The sequence below is a fragment of the Carassius carassius genome, chromosome 5 (assembly GCF_963082965.1).
Source record: "Carassius carassius chromosome 5, fCarCar2.1, whole genome shotgun sequence".
Lineage (NCBI taxonomy): Eukaryota > Metazoa > Chordata > Actinopteri > Cypriniformes > Cyprinidae > Carassius > Carassius carassius.
In genome coordinates this window covers 29,781,898-29,803,084 of record NC_081759.1, presented here as the reverse complement: position 1 = coordinate 29,803,084, position 21,187 = coordinate 29,781,898, and the positions used below count along the sequence as shown (strand labels likewise).

General features: G+C 39.5%; 1 protein-coding gene across 2 annotated transcripts; it reads left to right on the top strand.

Moving 5' to 3' along the window:
• The first annotated feature begins 112 nt into the window (after window positions 1–112).
• LOC132141210 (erlin-2) lies at window positions 113–13,282 on the top strand. Of its 2 annotated transcripts, XM_059550529.1 has the most exons (13): window positions 113–618; window positions 1,409–1,454; window positions 2,294–2,398; window positions 2,499–2,580; window positions 2,654–2,700; window positions 8,479–8,540; window positions 8,786–8,911; window positions 9,312–9,385; window positions 10,746–10,804; window positions 11,485–11,576; window positions 11,698–11,787; window positions 12,886–12,965; window positions 13,036–13,282. In XM_059550529.1, exons 3-13 carry the CDS (start codon window positions 2,295–2,297, stop codon window positions 13,213–13,215), a joined length of 996 nt encoding a protein of 331 aa, XP_059406512.1. In that variant the 5' UTR covers window positions 113–618; window positions 1,409–1,454; window position 2,294; the 3' UTR covers window positions 13,216–13,282. The 2 variants fall into 2 exon arrangements, with proteins under 2 accessions (XP_059406512.1, XP_059406511.1); XM_059550528.1 differs by lacking the exon at window positions 1,409–1,454.
• The last annotated feature ends 7,905 nt before the right edge of the window (window positions 13,283–21,187 follow it).

Here is a 21,187-nt window from a genome sequence, read left to right as displayed (position 1 = left end):
CTTTGGAATGCATGGTGACCAACTACAGATGTAGTTCTGCTTCCCAAGATGTTTCTTAGACCAGCAGAACTTAAAAGGAAACTGCAGTTAAAAAAAAAAAAATTATGCTTGCTGTAGCCCTCATTCGTGGCTTTGTATTACTGTAATTTCCTTCTGTGATTACCTTTACAGGCAAAACAGTGTTGTTATTTTTTAACTAAAACTCAAACTTCTAAATATAATTTCAGATAACTGAAAAAAGCTGAAATAAAAATGTAAATATAGGAAACAATGAACGTAAAATGTAAATAGTAAAACGCTGAAGAACTACAATTAAAAAAACTAAATATGAAATAAAAATTCAAAATAGCTGTAATAAAAATTCAAAATAGCTGCAATAAATGCTACAACAGTTTATAATTACTATTCAAATAACACCAAGGCAAATGAATCAGGGTCAGCGCCGATCCTGTTTTTATAAAAAGGTATTTGTCGCCATCTAACGGTGTGATGCTCTAACAACAGCGGAAAATTAGGTTAAACTGTAGTGACGTCAGACGCAGAAGAGCGTCGCTGTATTTTCCTCATCGATCGCAGGTGTCTACCGGCCATCTGGAAGGAGTTACAGTACGTACTTAGGTAACATCTCCGTTTGTTCGTATTCATCCACAAAGTATTTTTTTTCCGTGTTGTGATGTGGAGTTGACAGGCTATCTAATGTATTTTGTCTGTATACACATCTTTAAGCTAGCAAGTCATGTTTTCTATCGGTAAGATTGCATATTTTCGCCGGGAGAATGTTATTGTGTTATTATGTTATTTTGACATAACAGTAACACATTTACAGAACTGGAAAGATTAGTTTGTGTGAAGCGAAAATATAACCGTCATCCGGCGGCAACTTCTGGTCACTCAAGTCATGCATTTAACGAAAAATAGTGTAAAAGTTACTGTTTGTTATTCTGTCTCTAAAACCCTGGAATGCACCCTGTAGTGCTGGTTCACAAAACTGAGGTTTTCGTTTGTGATATTTTTAAATAATAGCCTACACGGTCAATGAAGTGGACAGTTGCATGCCGGTCTTTGTGCTTGGTTTTCTCAATCCTCTTAGCAGCAAAGTCACATCAATATCAGTGTTTCACATGCTCTCTCAATCTGTCATGAGCTCTAACGACTGTACTTTTCCCTGGGTTTCACACTAATAATGTTGTTTAGCTGTTAACCATAAAACAAACAAACACAATGTGTCCCTGAGCAAGACACTTAACCTCTAGTTGCTCCAGAGGCGTGCGACCTCTGACATATATAGCAATTGTAAGTCGCTTTGGATAAAAGCGTCAGCTAAATGAATAAATGCAAATACACATACACACACACACACACACACACACGCACACAAATAAATAATGGTTCTTCTAATCATCAACAGATATTGACCAGGCTGGAAAATTGGCAAGGACCAGCAACCACTCCAGGTTGTTTTGAATAGTTCAGCAGACTACAGTAAAACATGACATGTATTAAGAATGGTTAATAACTATTATTAAGTTGTTTTGGGATAAATAAGTGAACAATAAATCTGACACGCTACTTTACATGTTAAAATGTTTACATTTATGGAGATGTTAGGATAAGTTTAACCAAAAATGAAAATTTGCTGAAATATGACATGCGATTTCAGCGATTTCTTCATCGCAACAAATTTGAAGAAATTGAGCAATACATCAATTTTTCACCAATGGATCCTCTTCAGTGAATGGGTGCCGCAAGAATGAGAGTTTCAACCAGCTGATAAAAAACATCACAATTATCCACAAGTTATCTACAGGACTCCAGTACACAAAATTATTTAACATCTTGTGTAGTCAAAATTTGTGTGTTTGTAAGAAATAAATCATATCAAATCAGATAAGGCGTTTTACTTTCAAGACAACTTTTTAACTGGAGAAAGTAATATTCTGGAGAGAGAACTCGTATATTTAGCTGAAAGCAATGGTTTGAGGTTAAAATGTCTTAAGGGTGAATTATCTATTACAGACATGCAACTTTCTTCTTCACAAGATGCTAATTGGTGACTGGAGTTGTTTGGATTACTTGTGGATTATTGTAGTTTTTTTTGTAGTTGCTGTTGTTTAGACTCTATTTCTGATGGCACCCATTCACTGCAGAGGAGGATCCAGTGTTGACGTCATGCTTAATTTCTCCAAATCTGTTCAGATGAAGAAACAAACTCATCTGGCCTACATCTTGTATGGCTTGAGGGTGGGGTTAATAGGTTAACATATTTTGGTTAACACATTTCTTTCTTGTTCAGAATGACATTGGGAGCTGTTGCCTCTGTGATCCTCGCCATAGGAGGAGCCGCAGTGTTTTCTGCTCTTCATAAGATTGAAGAAGGACATGTGGGTGTTTACTACAGGTCAGTTCCTTAACATTTTCCAATAATCTGCTTCCAGAACCAAGTTTATGCTGCAGTGCATGCTACTTTGTACTATAGATGTGTGCTTCTCTTCTCTCAGAGGTGGAGCTCTGCTGACCATCACCAGTGGTCCTGGCTTTCATCTGATGCTGCCGTTCATTACTTCATTCAAGTCCGTACAGGTAAATGACAGACTTTATATGTATAATTAAACTTCATAGTTTTTCTAATTGCATCCTTTCTCATTTTGTAAAGACAACCCTACAAACAGATGAAGTAAAGAATGTTCCATGCGGCACAAGGTAAGGTAAATTGTTCATATATCATATCTTCTATAAAGTGCAGTCACAATAGACTTTGTGTTCCATTCAGATGCATGCAAAATTATGGTGAGAGCTACATTAGTGTTGGCATTCGGTTTCCTCTGTTGCTTCATACCAAATTCAAGTTTGGTGAACTCTTACCTGCATTTCTGTCTAGCCAACATCATATAGAGTTTGTTTTTTGCAAAAGTTTAAAGACTGTAAACACAGCAGGTCAGGAGAATCCTAGACTGAAGTTTGCAACTTTGTGTTAGAACTAGGGCTGTAGCTATCGAATATTTTAGTAATCGAGTATTCTACCAAAATTCCATCGATTAATTGAGTAATCGGGTAAAATGTGTTTTTGCTTTAATTAAAGTGCAATATTAATTATGCAAGAGAAAATAAGACTCCTGGGTCTCTTAAAATTAACAACTAAGTTTCCTTTTTTAGAATTTTTTGTATTTATTTTTTAAATGCATAGAATGCAATGCATACATCAAAAATAAACATTTAATTATTACCCATTGTTTCTCTGTATGTACTTGTACTGTGAACAATGACAATAAAGTTTTAAATAAAGCATTTTCTAAGATGCACATTAAACACATAAATCATTAATTTAATTTATCTTTTAATTATTGAAAATTAACTTAACTTTTTGGTAAACAAAGGGGATTTACTATTAAAAATAAAACATGGAAGAAATGTTGTGTGATTAAACCTTAAAAAAATAATGTTGGATTTTTTTTAGTAGTAGGCTATGTACATTCTGCTGAACAATAGTCTTTAATCGGAATTTTATTTTGACGGGTTGACGTTACCTTTACAGTTCTGTGTATGTGATGTGACGCTAGTTTTACGCAAATCAAACGGTCAAATGCTCATGAAGTGACTCTCATTGCAGTTCTGGAGATGTTCCTCATGTGTTCACGTGTATTAGTGAGAGGAAAGACGCTGAAATCACCGGAGCGTCACGCGCGCTTCTGTGTGTTTAATGAATGAAGACGCGCTTCTGCTCCATTCATTAACAGAGACACGAAGAACATGCAGGATTCCTATTTAAATCGACTGTTCCAGCTTAATATTTACATATATTAGTCCATATCGTGATTTGATGTGTGCAATGACCTGTTTTTGATTATCCATCCATCCATCCATCTTCTACCGCTTATCCGGGGCCGGGTCGCGGGGGCAGCAGTCTAAGCAGAGAACCACAGACTTCCCTCTCCCTAGACACTTCCGCCAGCTCTTCTGGGGGGACACCGAGGCGTTCCCAGGCCAGCCGGGAGACATAGTCTCTCCAGCATGTCCTAGGTCTCCCCCGGGGTCTCCTCCCAGTGGGATGTGCCCGGAACACCTTCCCGGGAAGGCGTCCAGGAGGCATCCGGAACAGATGCCCGAGCCACCTCAGCTGACCCCTCTCGATGTGGAGGAGCAGCGGCTCTACTCTGAGCTCCTCCCGGGTGACTGAGCTTCTCACCCTATCTCTAAGGGATCGCCCAGCCACCCTGCGGAGAAAGCACATTTCGGCCGCCTGTATCCGGGATCTTGTCCTTTCGGTCATGACCCAAAGCTCATGACCATAGGTGAGAGTAGGAACGTAGATTGACGGGTAAATCGAGAGCTTCGCCTTGCGGCTCAGCTCTTTCTTCACCACGACAGACCGGTACATCGACCGCATTACTGCAGAAGCTGCACCGATCCGTCTGTCAATCTCCCGTTCCATCCTTCCCTCACTCGTGAACAAGACCCCAAGATACTTAAACTCCTCCACTTGAGGCAGGAACTCTCCACCAACCTGAAGTGGGCAAGCCACCCTTTTCCGACTGAGGACCATGGCCTCGGATTTGGAGGTGCTGATTCTCATCCCATCCGCTTCACACTCGGCTGCAAACCGTCCCAGTGCATGCTGAAGGTCCTGGCCTGATGAGGCCAACACGACAACATCATCCGCAAAGAGCAGAGACGAAATCGTGTTGTCACCAAACCTGACCCCCTCCGGCCCCTGGCTGCGCCTAGAAATTCTGTCCATAAAAATCATGAACAGAACCGGCGACAAAGGGCAGCCCTGCCGGAGTCCAACACGCACCGGGAACAAGTCTGACTTACAGCTGGCAATACGAACCAAGCTCCTGCTCCGTTCGTACAGGGACCGGATAGCCCTTAGCAAAGGGCCCCGGACCCCATACTCCCGGAGAACCCTCCACAGGCCGCCGCGAGGGACACAGTCGAATGCCTTCTCCAAATCCACAAAGCACATGTGGACTGGTTGGGCATACTCCCATGAACCCTCCAGCACCCTGTAGAGGGTATAGAGCTGGTCCAGTGTTCCACGGCCTGGACGAAAACCACACTGTTCCTCCTGAATCCGAGGTTCTACTATCGGCCGGATTCTCCTCTCCAGTACCCTGGCATAGACTTTCCCAGGGAGGCTGAGAAGTGTGATCCCCCTGTAGTTGGAACACACCCTCCGGTCCCCCTTCTTAAAAAGAGGGACCACCACCCCGGTCTGCCATCCCAGAGGCACCGTCCCCGACTGCCACGCGATGCTGCAGAGGCGTGTCAGCCAAGACAGCCCCACAACATCCAGAGACTTGAGGTACTCAGGGCGGATCTCATCCACCCCCGGTGCCTTGCCACCGAGGAGTTTCTTGACTACCTCGGTGACTTCAGCTTGGGTTATGGACGAGTCCACATCTGAGCCCTCAGCCTCTGCTTCCTCAATGGAAGACGTGACAGCGGGATTGAGGAGATCCTCGAAGTATTCCTTCCACCGTCCAACGACATCCCCAGTTGAGGTCAACAGCTCCCCACCTCTACTGTAAACAGCGTTGGTAGGGCACTGCTTCCCTCTCCTGAGGCGCCGGACGGTTTGCCAGAATCTCTTCGAGGCTGACCGATACTCCTTCTCCATGGCCTCACCGAACTCCTCCCAGGCCCGAGTTTTTGCCTCCACAACCACCCGGGCTGTAGTCCGCTTGGCCTGCCGGTACCTGTCAGCTGCCTCTGGAGTCCCACAAGCCAACCAGGCCCGATAGGACTCCTTCTTCAGCTTGACGGCATCCCTTACTTCCGGTGTCCACCACCGGGTTCGGGGATTGCCGCCTCGACAGGCACCGGAAACCTTACGGCCACAGCTCCGAGCGGCCGCTTCGACAATGGAGGTGGAGAACATGGTCCACTCGGACTCAATATCTCCAGCCTCCCTCGGGATCCGGTCGAAGCTCTGCCGGAGGTGGGAGTTGAAGATCTCTCTGACATGAGACTCGGCCAAACGTTCCCAGCAGACCCTCACAGTACGTTTGGGTCTGCCGAGTCTGTCCAGCTTCCTCTCCCGCCATCGGATCCAACTCACCACCAGGTGGTGATCGGTTGACAGCTCCGCCCCTCTCTTCACCCAAGTGTCCAAGACATACGGCCGGAGGTCGGATGAAACGACCACAAAGTCGATCATCGACCTACGGCCTAGGGTGTCCTGGTGCCACGTGTACTGATGGACACCCTTATGCTTGAACATGGTGTTCTTATGGACAAGCTGTAACTAGCACAGAAGTCCAATAACTGAACACCGCTCGGGTTCAGATCAGGGGGGCCGTTCCTCCCAATCACGCCCCTCCAGGTGTCACTGTCGTTGCCCACGTGGCCGTTGAAGTCCCCCAGTAAAACGACGGAGTCCCCAGTCGAAGCACTTTCCAGCACCCCTCCCAGTGACTCCAAGAAGGCTGGGTACTCTGCATTGCCGTTCGGCCCGTAGGCACAAACGACAGTGAGAGACCTAGAGAAAAACACTATGAAAATGAAAAAAAATTAACTATGTCGCACAAATTTAACATGCTCTTCAAATATGTTTCATTCTTTGTTAATCTTTTTCAAAGATTCATTTTCACTAATCGTGTATTCTGAATTCATTGCCACAGATTTCGCATACGTTTCGCAGTTTTTGGTTTGGTGTTTTGACACAAACCTCTCGTGTGGGGGCGGGCTTAACAGTGATCTACTCTGATTGGATAGTGAGCTTTTGATGGATAGGTGCTCTCTGACCGGGACAGACGCCACTCAGTGGCGCGCATATTGTAAAGCTCTCGCAGTGATTAAATCTGGTCTCTACCGCAAAAAAATATTTTTCACAGTCAAAGTGAAAGACATTTATTTTAAGCTCATATACAGGTTCTACCCTGTAAAGAAGTGTATACAAAGATTTAAATATGACATTGATCTTAAATGCTCGTTTTGTTCGAGTTCTGAAGAAACTTATTTTAGTCATGTCACTACACTCAGAAACTTTGGGATGATATTGGTGTGTTTGTCAAGTGTAAGATTTTGCCAGGCATCTCAGTACATATGAAAAACATTATATTTGGGTTTTATGACTCTGACCCCACAAACGAAAATAACAGTTTTGTTATTAATTAAAAAAAATCCTAAACAAATTTCACATTCACAAATGCAAATTCTCCAACTGAAAACCTGTCTTCTCTGTTTCCATAAAAGAAATGGAAAACTATTTGAATGTAATCTCAGTGTCTAATTTGCTCTGCCTTTGATCTCCTTGTTTAATTTTGTTTAGATTTTGGCCCTCTTTTTATTCGTTATTAATAAATAAATAACAATAAAAATAGAAAAAGAAAAAAAAAGCTCTCGCTGGGATTTGTATGCAATACGTCATGCCTTGTGTTACTAAATATATGAATAATATTTGACCTTCGATCGTCTCAGTAAAGATGAGCTCTCAGGAGACACGGAGCGGCATCATCTTCCTCATCCTCTTGTCCTTCAAGGCAGCTTGAAGTAAGCTTGTGTTACTGAAGTAACCAATAACATCGATACAAGTTTTTAATGTTACAGTGTGCAACAGTTTGTTGCGGGTTATTATTGTCATTCAGTAACACAAGCTTACTTCAGGCTGCCTTGAAGGACAAGAGCTCATCTTTACAGACTGAGACGATCGAAGGTCAAATATTATTTACATATTTAGTAATACAAATCACAATCACGAGAGCTTTCCAATATGCGCGCCACTGAGTGGCGTCTGTACTTCCTGGTCAGAGAGCACCTGTCCATCAAAAGCTCACTATCCAATCAGAGCAGATCACTGTTAAGCCCGCCCCCACGAGAGAACCATAAGTGAAATCTGTGGCAATGAATTCAGAATCCACGATTAGCGAAAACAAATCTTTGAAAAACTTTAACAAAGAATGAAGTATATTTGAAGAGCCTGTTAAATTTGTGCGACTGAGTTCATTTTTTTTCTTTTTCATAGTTTTTTTCTTCTTTTGTAATGCCATATTTTTTATATTTTCTGAAAAAGTTACGTTCAGTTTTATAAAGTTTCGTTCATTATTATTGAAACAAATGTAATTCCATATGACTCCTTGCAGTATGCGATTTCGGACGCAGTGATTGTGTCTCCTTCCGCTTTGTGGGTGACGTAAACGCGTTGTCACATTAAAAAAAATCATTGTGAAAGAACCTGACGTGAGATTTAAAATAAATTAAAAGAGGCTTCGAGGCAGAGGAATTTGCCTCGATCATTTTTTGTAATCTAGTTACTCGAGTCGTTTCAGCCCTAGTTAGAACATAATTTATGAGCAGACACTTGAGAGTTGAGGGCAAACTACGATACGTTCAATGAAACAGATTGTCAGTTTTGTATTAAAGATCATTTCAGACACATGTTTTTAGAAGAGACCCTGTGTGGATTTCCTTTATCGTTTTTGCTTTCTGGAGTAGATTTTTACACTCATTCATATGTCAACATGTTTTTTTGCTTTGCAGTGGAGGTGTGATGATCTACTTTGATCGCATTGAGGTGGTAAACTATCTTGTTCCCTCAGCAGGTAAAAATACTATTTTGTCATTTATAATGTACTGTAGATCCACTAAAAAGGCTGTTAGGGATGAACATTTCCCTGGGCCCTGTAATGTGCGAGGGCCCACTAAGAGCCCTTTGGCATAGCCTGCTCTCCAGTAGTTGTTTTATCCTGCTCCCCATGATTTTTAGCAACGACCCAGACTATGACTGTTATTTATTTTATGTGCCCTATTCATCTCTATCTTAACATCATTGTCTACTCTACTGCAGTTTATGGCATTGTGAGAAACTTCACTGCCGACTACGACAAGGCTCTGCTTTTCAACAAGGTACACCATGAGCTGAATCAGTTCTGTAGTGTGCACACACTTCAGGAGGTCTACATAGGTCTATTCGGTAAGTGATGTGCCTTAATATTTGAATCATTTTATGCAGATTTGTCCCTGCTAAAATGTAAAGACACTGGCTTAACAAGAAAAGTTTAGGAATCAGAAAATAACTCCTTCAAATAACTTCTTTTAGCTATTACTTTGAATTTGTAGAAATACATTTCGAGAATTTTTTTAGAGTGAGACCATAATAGCATTAGATTTGGTCCATGAATGTGCTTCACAATGTTGTGAGGGTAGTCAAAGCCCTCTAGTGGTAATGTGAAGATGCTTGACATGTTGTTAGTGGCATAAGCTTCTCAAGTGCTTTTTATATGCACTTGATGTTGTGCAAAGAGAATGCAAAAAGTTAGGTGTGTCATTTCTTTGTTCACCTGTTGTTCTTTAAGTGGCCTGTTGTTTATTAGATCAAATAGATGAGAATCTTAAGCTCACGCTGCAGCAGGATCTCACCAGCATGGCCCCCGGACTCATCATTCAGGTGGGACTCAGCTTAGATTTCCATTCTATGCATTCTATTCTCTGTTCCATTCCTGTGAGTTACATTCTTGTCAGCATTCTGTTTTCTTCAGGTTTATATGTTAAGCGTTCTTTCAAATTCAGGAAACCATTAGACCTAAGATATGATGTGGCATTTAAGTTCTTTGTGTATAAGTGCATGTGTTTGTCTTTCTTTATTTAGCTTTGGTTTGGCAGGTTTCCTTCAGCCAAATCCCTTTGGTGCTGGACAAAGTTTTTACAGATTCAAGTGAAGACTCTTAAGACAGCCTTCCCCATAATTAGCTGTGCAGACAGTACATTTCCATTGTTCTGGAAGCACTAAAAATATGCAAGCCGTCAGCTCATTGAGATGACACTCAGATCATCAGTAAACTGATTCACGTTTCCTGGTGGCCTGAATTATGTAAGCTTTTGTGCCTAATGTGTCATTCACGTTATGGACATTGAGCTTATTCACATCAGGAGTATTTGACCATATTTACTCATTTTCCACTGAGATCAGTGCTTATGTTGGTTTTGTGTGCACTCATGCATCCCGCTGTTTTAACTCCTTTCCCATGGCTCTTCCAGCAAAAAAAAAAAAAGATGTTGCGTAACAAGGTCTTTTTGGGAGAAGATTGCTCTGTCTTTTTAACTCTTTCCCTACCCGCATTTTTGATGATTTCCATTCAAATTTGATGGACTCCAGTATAGTATCATCGAGTATACTCCAGAAGTAATACTCCAGAAGGCGATTCATCTGCGATAATGAACGTGATATTGCGTAGCTTGTCAGTGCTCTACGGTTCTGTCTATTAAATGGCTCTCCATTTGAAAGCAGGCGATGGCGATTTAGCACTAATCAGGGAACTGGCTTTACTGACGAAATGAGCATTACAATCGCATGCGATACTGTATATCGCCCATCCCTAATAAAAATGCATAATTTTGAGCAAAAAGCTGAGAAAATCAGTGAATCAGCTGAAGTTTTTGTCAAAAACTGCACCTGGATAATATTCAGTATGATTATCAAAGCATAAATCCAGTAAATTGCTTCCATCATTACCTCCAAAGCTTGAACAGACATATACCACTTCCTGGATCAACATTTTTGTACTCGTTTAGAAGATGCGCCCCCGAGTGTATTAGGGTGAAAACACGAAAAGCCGTAAAAACTTGTCAATGGCGGGGAAGCGTTGTCTTCTAAATGATGAGATAACTCATCAAAGGTGGGGAAAGAGTTAAAGTCAAAGATCTAATTAGATTTTTGTTAACTAGCACAAGCAATGTTTGTGTCTGTCTGTCTTTTCACATCTCTTTTCAATTTCCTTTATCTTTTTTCTGTTCGTCTCCCTAAGCAGGCGGTCCGTGTCACCAAGCCAAACATTCCAGAAAGCATTCGCAGGAACTATGAACTAATGTGGGTTTATGAGAACGTCTTGCATTTCGTGTGTAAAAGATGTTTATGATATGATTTTGCTACAAGGGTCCAAAATTAACTTAACACCTCCAAGCAATCAGTGGACTGGGTAATAAATGTTTCTTATTGGCCATGGTTTAAATATTTTGTCTCTATTACAAATAATTATTTTCTTGCATAATCTTGCAAATTAGTGTACTACAAAAATGAGCCAGTCCCTGTCAAATGTGATTCACCACATTCCCCCCCCCCCCCCATGTTTGCTTTGGTAATTAACTTTGAGGAATATTACACATATATGTCCAACTAATTGGATAATAATAGTTAACAATGAGGTAAAATGTGGTTAAGGATATATTAGAAAAGTTTGTATTTTCTGCATTTGTGTTTTTCTGTGTGTTTGAATCACTTGCCACTTCCATAAGTTCAACTAAATGTATGTTGTAGTTCCTAATAAAGATACCAGCCAACTGGCAAGTAGCATTGTATTCACATATGGTTCATGGTGAGTTTTAATTTTGGACCCTGGTTAGAGCTTACATTCTTGTCATTCTATTTCTGTAAAACTGTATTTTGGTGTTATGTGAGAAAATTGTCAATACTTATACTTAATTGAAAAAGAATATGTCACTACTGTGTGTGTCTATATATGTGTGTGTGTGTGTCTTTCTCTCTCTTAGGGAGAGTGAGAGAACGAAGTTACTGATTGCAGCTCAGACTCAGAAGGTTGTAGAGAAAGAAGCAGAGACCGAGAGGAAAAAGGCTGTCATTGGTGAACAAAGATGGTCTTCTTAGTATTCAGACTGAGGAGCTGGTTTGGTCTTGTGAGTCAGATTTTGATGAAGCTGCAGTTTATATAAAAGTAAAACTATGTTTTTTTTTAATGTGTGCAGAGGCAGAGAAGGTGGCTCAGGTAGCTGAAATAAAATTTGGACAGAAAGTTATGGAAAAAGAAACAGAGAAAAAGATCTCAGAAATTGAAGGTAGGTGAATGTGTTTTTATGTGCCCTCTGAAATCCTAGACAGCAGTGCAGGAAAATGAAAACAGCCTTGATTGAACATATGGGGTATTTGGGCACTGAACTTATCAAAATATAAAAGAATTGTCAAAATGAACAGTAAATGTTTGGAAGAAATTACCTCATAGTATTTTATTCAGTACCTGGTTCATAAATAAATTATAATCTCATACAAAAGTCGTATTCAAAAGCTTGGGTGCAGTAGATTCTTTTATAGGGGTCATATGATGCTTCTAAAAAGAACATAATTTTTTGTATTTGTTGTAGTGAAATGTGTTCATGCAGTTTAAGGTAACATACATTATTGTTTCTCCCCGCCTTCTGAAATGTCGTTTTCACAAGGCTCATCTCTCTGAAAAGTGAGGTGTGCTGGGATTGGCCAGCTATCCAGCACGCTGTGATTGACCGAATGTGGGGACGTGTAAGAACAAGCCATTTTAGAGGGTTGTAAACGAGTAACTTTTATAAAAAATTTCTTTGGATTTGAGACTTTAGTCTTTTCAACTTCACAGATCTTTTTTATTCACCAAGATCTTTTAACACTTCAAAGAGAAAGGCACATTTTGAAATCGCATCAAATGACCCCTTTTTAAAAATAATTAAATACTGATATTCAGCAATTAAATTGATAAAAAGTGACAGTAAAGACATTTATAAAGTTACAAAAAGATTCTGTGGAAATAAATGCTGTATTATTATTATTCTTTTTTTTTTATTTACTTTTTTAATAAAAAAATTCATAAAAATAATGCATCAGTTTTCACAAAATTAGCGAACAGCACAACCATTCTCAACATTGACAATAAGAAATGTTTCCTAATCAGCATATATTAGTATGATTTCTGAAGGATTATGTCACAGACATGAGTAATGGTAGAATGATAGGAGATGCTGAGGTTTAATCGGCAAATCGCCTTAATGTATTCCTAATCATAAGAGTGAAATTGGATGCTTAGGATGGGTTTAAATGGTTTTAACAATCCCTCATTACACAGCTTTGAATGTTGCTGTGGTTTCTGTTGTGTTCATTTTGCTTTCCTATTTGTGTCTATGATGTTATAGACAGCGCTTTCCTTGCTAGGCAGAAAGCAAAAGCAGATGCAGAGTTTTACACCGCACAGAGAGCAGCAGAGGCCAACAAGGTAAGCTTCTAGTACATCTGCACCCCATCAATACTGTGCTCATTGTTAAGTGAATCTCCTCTCCTCACAGCTGAAGCTGACCCCTGAATATCTCCAGCTGATGAAATTTAAGGCAATAGCAGCTAATAGTAAGATGTACTTTGGAAGTGAGATCCCTCATATGTTCATGGACTTGGGACCGAGAAGCTCCTCCTCAGCTGCCTCCAAAGCTATAGACGCCCTCTCAGAGGGCATACTGGACCTGGAATGATGAGAGAAGTTGTGTTGTAGCACTGAGGATAAATTAACAGGTAGTAAAAGAGACGAATGGCAAGTCATTAGACTGCATTGGTACAGCCAGTGCAGCTGAAACCACTTCAGTAAAGAAACACGGTGCTGTATCAGTGGGACCGAAACACTATACCTGCAACTGTACCCTGGTGAGTGGATCACAAGCCAGTGGTGGTTAACTAGAGTATAAGACTTTTAAGTAGAACAGTGTGTGGGAATGTGAATTTGAATGTGAGATTAGAACTCATGTAGACATTTGTGCATGATTTAAATGTTTTAAGTTGCATCAAGTTTGTAAAACTAAAGACGCATTCATTTTTTTACACTGAGGAAATTTTTTGATGTTCTTTCAAGACCTTAGTGTCTTGAAGGCTTTTATACCTCAGGGATTTACAGAATTAAAAACAGAATATGGACTGGATTAGAATAGTGTTCTTAATTGTATTGCCATTTGAATTTTTACTGACTCGGCCGACTGTCCTTTTTTCCCCCCATTGAGTCAGAGAACATTTAGAACACCATCCAAGAACAATATCAATCTGTCCAAGTACTGAGAAAATCTTTCAAGAGTTAACAATTTATAGTGAGGAAATGGTTGTATAAACCTACAAAATCGTAAGGTCATCTGAAAATGGTGTAGCATATTGCTTTTATTGTTAAATATAAAGTTCAGCATCATATGTCACTTTTATCAATTTTGTGCAGTTTTTTCCCAGAGGAGTGTAATCGCATATACTCTCCAGCCATTTTCATGTTTCTATGGATGTGGGAGACTACATTAAAAAAGGGTCTTTGTCGCTATCTCACCACTGAACTTGAAGCATGAAGCAGCATGTGGGCTGTTTCTCACTCATGGAAGTGTTTGATTATGCTTGATGTTGTTAGTCATACAATGGGGAAAATATTTATTAATCCACCGCTGGTTTTGTAAGTTTGCCCACTTACAAAGAAATTAAGGGTCTGTAATTCTTATGGTAAGTTTATTTTAAGGTATAGAGACAGAATACCAACCAAAAAAATCCAGAAAAAAAACATATTATATAAATGTTAGAAATAAGTATTTGTTCGCCAAGCAAAACATGACTTAGTACTTGGTGCAGAAACCCTTGTTGGCAAGCACAGAGGTAAGATGTTTTTTGAAGTTGGTCATCAGGTTTGCACACATCTCAGGAAAGAGTTTGGTCTTTTACAGATCCTCTTTAAATCCTTAAGGTTTCTTGGCTGTTGTTGGCAACTCAAAGTTTCAGCTCCAGTGTTTCTTCTTGAGCCACTCCTTTGTTGCCTTGGCGGTATGTTTTGGGTCATTGTCATGCTGGGAGACCCATCTTCAGGGAGGGAGGTTCTCTTCCAAGATTTTACAGTAAATGGCCCCATCCATTTGTCAGCCAATGCGTTGAAGTCATCCTGTTCCCTTAGCAGAAAAACAGCCCCAAAGCATTTCTCTCCCTCCGAACACGGCGAGTCAAGTTAATCCCAAAGAGCTCAATTTTGGTCTCATCTGACCCCAGCACTTTCTCCCAAGCAAACACTGAATCATTATATGTTCTTTGGCAAACTTTAAACGGGCCTGTACATGTGTCTTCTTGAGCAGGGGGACCTTGTGGGTGCTGCAGGATTTCAGTCCATTTAATTGGTAATGTGTTACCAATGTTTTGCTTGGTGAATGTGGTCCCAACTGCCTTAAGATCATTTACCGTGCTCCTCCCGTGTTGTCCGAGGCTGATCTCTCACCTTTTTCTCATGATCATCCTTACCCCATGAGGTAAGATCTTGGATGGAGCTCCAGACCAAGGCTGATTAATGGTTGTTTTGTACTTCTTACATTTCTGAATATTCGCACCAACAGTTGTCTCCTTCTCACCAAACTTCTTGCTGATGGTCTTGTAGCCTATTCCAGCCTTGTGCAAATGTACAATCTTGTAATTTAAATAGCGGAGTAGCGGCCCACAAAAGACGAAAAACTAATCAACGACGTAGGGAAATATCCAGAATTATATGCGACCAACCATAGATTCTTCAAAGACAACATAAGGAAGTCATAAACGTGAAGAAAGATAGTGTTTGTCATCGGTTTTTCAGGTAAGAATGTCTAATTTTCGATCTGAGGTAAAATGTTCAGTGACATTCCTTAGAAACGTTAAGAAATAAACATACCTACTGTATACAAAAATGTGGCTTCTTTGTTTTTATTGAGCAAACAAATCAGTATTAGTAGCTACAGCATTAGAAATGTTGAAATTGCTTATAATAATACAAAACAATTGATGAATGGCAATCTAGAAATCTGCTAATGATAATCTAGACTAATTTATTACAGATTCTTTTAATTAATTAACGTTCAAAACTCAGCTATTATCAATAAAAATAATATATGTAAAATAATAATAAATTAGGTTTAATCTCATTCATCTTGCTGCTCAGAACTTGATTTGATATTGAGCTCCAGCGTATAGAAATTGCATGTCTGGTGTGTGATACCTCGAGTTGTCCTACATGTGGCGTGGCGCTGCGCTTCTCGTCCGATGTGCGACCCCATATATACACCTAACAAGCTGACATCAGGAGTAACTTCTTAAAGTGGCAGGACCAATCTGTGTTCCACATGGGCACATAACCAATCTGTGGGAGCCAGAATTCTTGCTGGTTGGTAGGGGGTCAAATACTTATTTCACTCACTGAAATGCAAATCAATTTCTAACCTTTATATAATGTGGTTTTTTTATGGATTTTTGGGTTGATATTCTGTCTCTATCCGTTAAAGGGGCAGTATTATGCTTTTTCACTATTTGAATTTTAGACAGTGTGTATTGTGTAGGCTATGTTTTAACATAAAAATTATCTACAAAGTTGCAAATTTCAAAGTCCACTCCAAAAGGTGATAATTTGTTTGAAAAAAAAAATCCCTTTTCAAGAACTACAGCGAATGGCTCGTCTGGACTACAGCGCGGTTTTCCGGGTTTTGTGATGTCACAAAGCGGCCCATTAGAATAATTCCCATCTACAGAAACTCAAATGGTTGGGGGGATCGGGAAGGGGTGAGGTCATGGTCAGAACGCTTGGTAGAGTGCATAGATATGTATAGATGCCCCATTTAATGGCTTCAGGCAAATATATGCGACCGCCATATTTGAACGGTCAACTTGACATCATTCTCCAAACTGTAGGATCTCACAGAGATGTTGAGCCGTTACGTATAGTGGTCCATAGAAACAATCACTAATGAGGCATCTACGTATATACGGATGCATCTCAATTAATTAGAATGTCGTCAAAAAGTTCATTTCAGTAATTCAACTCAAATTGTGAAACTTCTGTATTAAATCAATTCAATGCACACAGACTGAAGTGGTTTAAGTCTTTGGTTCTTTTAATTGTAAAGATTTTGGCTCACATTTAACAAAAACCCACAAAGGAACTTTTCCACGACATTGTAATTTGACATGCACCTGTAATATCTATGGTTGAGTGCATCAGACAAGAAGACGACAATGAATAAGTGCTTCATGTTTTATAATACATAAAGTAACTATTAAAATCGACACCCAATGCATAGTATGTACATTTTGAATTTATGAACTTTTGAAATATATATAATAATAATCGGTGGGTTTCTAAGCTGTTCGCCAATCACAACGCACTGGGACAGCTAACCAATCACAACTTATTTTGTTTTTCGGAGGGTGGGCCTTCATCAAACCCAGAACTAATCAAGCCGTTTGTGCCTGGCTTGGGAGAAAGGTACTTTAATAATGTAAATTATGTGAAAAATGTGTTTTTCGAATCGCCAAGCATGAGAACCTAGTAGAGTTCTATTACAGACCCCCCCCCCCCCCCCCAAAATCATCAAAAATAAAAATTACAGATTCTTCATTTGTAAATGGGCAAACTTAGAAAATCAGCAGGGGATCAAATAAATATATTCCCCACTGTATTTGGAATAAGTCTTGAGTAAATTATTTAAGTTTCCCCTAAAATGAAGTTCAAACTAAGGCTTTTTCTCAGTGTTAAAATTTTTATATACAGTATTAGGATCATGTACAGTATCTCATTCTAGTACCTCCAGATGTATGGATCAGTACATCTGTACTGGATCAGTAGCTTATTTTCATTTGTCACCAGGAATGTAGAGTATGCGACTTTACATTCATGCATATCTGAATAAGACCACAACTTGAAGGATATAAAATGTTTTTTTTTTTATATACTTAAATTGTATAGATGTTCCTAATTAATGAACAGCATACCTCATATTTGTGTATTTGAAATGATCTCCTTACTGTTACTGACTTTGAACATTTGGACAGGCTTTAATTTAGTCAGATTGTTTAAAGGGCCATTTTTATTTGAAAACAGTTATGTTTAGGCCTGAGAACTGGCAAGTTTAAAATATTGTGGCAGATTGTGTAATACTTTGTTCAAAACCTCAGAGACTCATCAGAGCTTCCAAAAGACCTTTACTGTTCATGTCTGGGTTTTGCATCAGCATTGAACCTGTGTTGAATCACTGTCTGTTTTTAATGTACTTTAAAATTGTTTGTTTTGGGTGCATAATTGTTTAGACAGTAAAGTTTTTTTATTAAATCTTTGTGTTCAGTTTTAATTAGTCACATATCTAAAGTAAATATGAGGTAAATACATATTTAAGGACAAGTATATTAGAAGTATATTCAGATTGTAAAAAAAGTTCCAGTAGAAAAATCTGCCAAGAAACAACTCGGCAGCTGATAATCTTGTATTTACTTTGTGACACACTGGTTGGCTTTTAGAAAATCCCTTTTTTTATTAACATTTGGGCAGCCACGAAGCACTACGACCATTAAGAGTATGGTTTAACTTTGCCTCTTTATTCAGATCCTGGAGTACAGTTTGTAGAAAATCACTGAGAAGCATTAAAGGAAAATAAATATGCTCAATGATTTCTTGTGTAATTTCCCAGTGATGTTTAAGAAGATGTGGTGTTCATAAACATCAGCTTCATAATCGAGAACAGATGCTCAATTTAAGTCCAAAGTGGCCTTGGAGAATAATTTCAATTTAACCACATTTTTATACATTTTTAAACTCTGATTTCTCATGGACAAACACCTCCTTTTTAAATGATCCCTCATGTTGTGTTCCAGTCATTCTGACCTAGAGAGGATTTGTTTGTCATTATATTGCACTGAAATCTACTGATTTTGCTTATACAGGTAATAACAGCTTCCCAAATGCATAATTTTTGTTCTTTGTCAGAATTTTTTCCCCCAGCTTGTTAAATGTGTGGTGTTTCCGGTCAAACATTACTGGCTTACACAAAAATGAAACTTAAAATGCTTATAAATTATACTATTATTACCCAATATTGGATTCACACAGGGTTTGTATTTCTTTTTGGAACTTACTGGTTAGGGACCTCATTGATCTGAGTTTATGCACTATATTAATTCTGTATACAAAAATAGAAAGAAGCAGAGCACCGTTACAATTATTGTTTATCCCTTTCTTGACCATGTGACCAAAAACCTAATCTGAGACATTCAACTTGACCAATCGACAGCTTTTCCCACTGTACTAAAAATTAGAAGATCCTCCATTATACATATCTTGGCTTATATAGGCTATGATCTTTATCAGCACCTCTGTGTCCTCCCCTTAGGAATTCTAAATGGCTCTTTTGTTATGGAATTGGGGTGTGGGAGTGGGAAACAAATGTCTTTGTTGATTTTCAACCCTATAAGTTGATTTAAGACCCTATAACGATAAAAACTCCATAACTATAGGAAGAAGGAGGTGGGAACCGGCGGACAATCAAACAGAAACTTTAATTACAAAATAAACACAAAACAGCGCAACAGCCCCTCGCGGACGACTGTCGCACACAAATAAAAACCAAACACAACTAAAAACCCAGGCCCTCTCTCGTCCGTCACTGTCGTCGCTCCTGTTTTATATCCTTCCATCTCCTCCGTGGGACTCGAGACCGGTGGGTCGAGCAGGTGTTGCTCATCTCCAATCACTCCACCGGCCTCGCTCTGTTCCCACGTCTCTCGGCCCGCCTCACTCTTCACATACCCCCATCGCCCCTCGCAGGCCGGGGGTACCCACGAGACTTGCACTCTTTGTATTTAATATTTTCTTGCAGAGTGCAGCCTGCAAGATATTGATGACGTGATTATTTGTTGACTCCCTGGCCCCGCCCCCAACACGTCACCTTGCAAGTTGCTCAAAAAAAAAAAAAAAGTGAGATGAAAATGGACAGAAACAGAAAACAAATGCGGCGCTGAAAAGTCCAGAATAAATAAGAAGAAAGCATTGGAAACGGACGCGACCAAATGTTCTAAGCTGAGCACATTCTTCCTTAAAAAAAACAAACGGAGACGACGAGGCCGGTAAGTAAGCTAACGTTAAGGTAACGTTAGTTAGGAGCAGTTCAAGATGCTAGCGACATTGCAAAACAACGTTGTTTGCAAACCACCGCTCATGTATCAAACTTTTTCTTGTAGCTCTTCAGCAGCAGCCGCCTCTAGTCCAATTTTCTGCTAACAGTGAAGAGCAAGGCCCAGTAACGTTACCAAGCTCCAGTCATGAGCCCAACACACCAGAATGGGAAGGTAGGATTGTCATTCAGAAGAACTAAATAGTAATGAAGAGCCCTGCTCAATGAAAAATGCCCTGAGATAATTAATGATACCTGATGATTCAGCAATACATTAATGAAACTGAGACGATACTGTCCTTAGAAAGTGCAATACATTTTATTTTAATCTTTATTTTTATTTTGTTTTATATATTTGTTTTTATTAGATTTTTTTTTCTTTTTTTTAATGTTTGGATATTTATTTATTCTTACACTATCCTGTTATTTACTGTTCACATCCGGGGCTTTCCGCGCTTGCGCAAACTAAACCAGAGCACGCATGCACGTCACATCGGGAAGCACTCGCGAACTCAGATCAGTTGGACGTGGTTGTGTACAAAAGGTAAAAAAGATATAAATACTGTTCGTTTTCTTACACAAACCGCTCGTTTCGTGTATTAGGTCATCAATGTGTACTTATGATGGGGAATTGTTTAATTTTGACTCCTCTGTGCATGCTCTTTGAGGTGGTGACCATAGACATCCATTATGTGAGTCACAGACAAGAACGGTTGGACCTAAAAATATCAAAATGGGAAATACCGAGGAAACAAAGAAACCTACATCTTGGATGTCCTTGAGGTAAGCTAAAACATACCAAAATTTAATATGAGAGTGAACTATCCCTTTAATTTATCAGGATCAATTGAAGTCTAGCTCCATGTTCATCATCAATTTTAAGACAATTCAGAATTAAATTGAGTTCCAATTAAGAAAAATACATAACATCAATTGCTCAAAGACGAATTTAAGAGATTCATACCTGACAGCAGAGAGACACACAGCAGCATGTGGAGAGCTCTAGTGCAGAAACTCAAATGTATTGTGTGGGGGTTGGTTACAGAATGCCAAAGAAGTGTTTTACCACTTTGCTTATATGTACTAAGCCTACTCCTGAATCTCCGATGTTCATTCTTACCGATTTTAGTCATTGCAGACTGGACCTTTCACTCCTAGGGTATGAACAGTATATAAAATGTGATATCGGCAGGGAAATACGATTTTAGATATGTTTAACCTACTTAAAGAACACTTTTAAAATGGATAAAGGCACATACAAAGACTGTTTGGTCCGATGACAGTATTGAAGTTTTAAAGAGCTGCTTCGCTTTCTACAGACTGGGAACTGTTTCATGAAAAGGACACTGAGAATGCCACAGTGCCAATAACATATTACAACAACTTTTGTGTGGAAACAGTGGTTGAGGAGAAAACTCTTAACTGTTTTTCCTAATAACAAAAGTTATATAACAAAGGAAATTAAGGAGTGTTTAAATAGGAAGAACCTAGCTTTTATCAACCAAGATAAAACTGAATGAAAATTAGTTCGAAATGA

What these genes read in the sequence shown, in the direction of transcription:
- LOC132141210 (XM_059550528.1), top strand. Translation starts at nt 2,295, where the DNA reads ATGACATTGGGAGCTGTTGCCTCTGTGATCCTCGCCATAGGAGGAGCC. An exon ending in GGTCTACATAGGTCTATTCG is followed by an intron (nt 8,912 to 9,311) that starts GTAAGTGATGTG and finishes GTTGTTTATTAG; the next exon opens with ATCAAATAGATGAGAATCTT. An exon ending in AAAGATCTCAGAAATTGAAG is followed by an intron (nt 11,788 to 12,885) that starts GTAGGTGAATGT and finishes ATGATGTTATAG; the next exon opens with ACAGCGCTTTCCTTGCTAGG.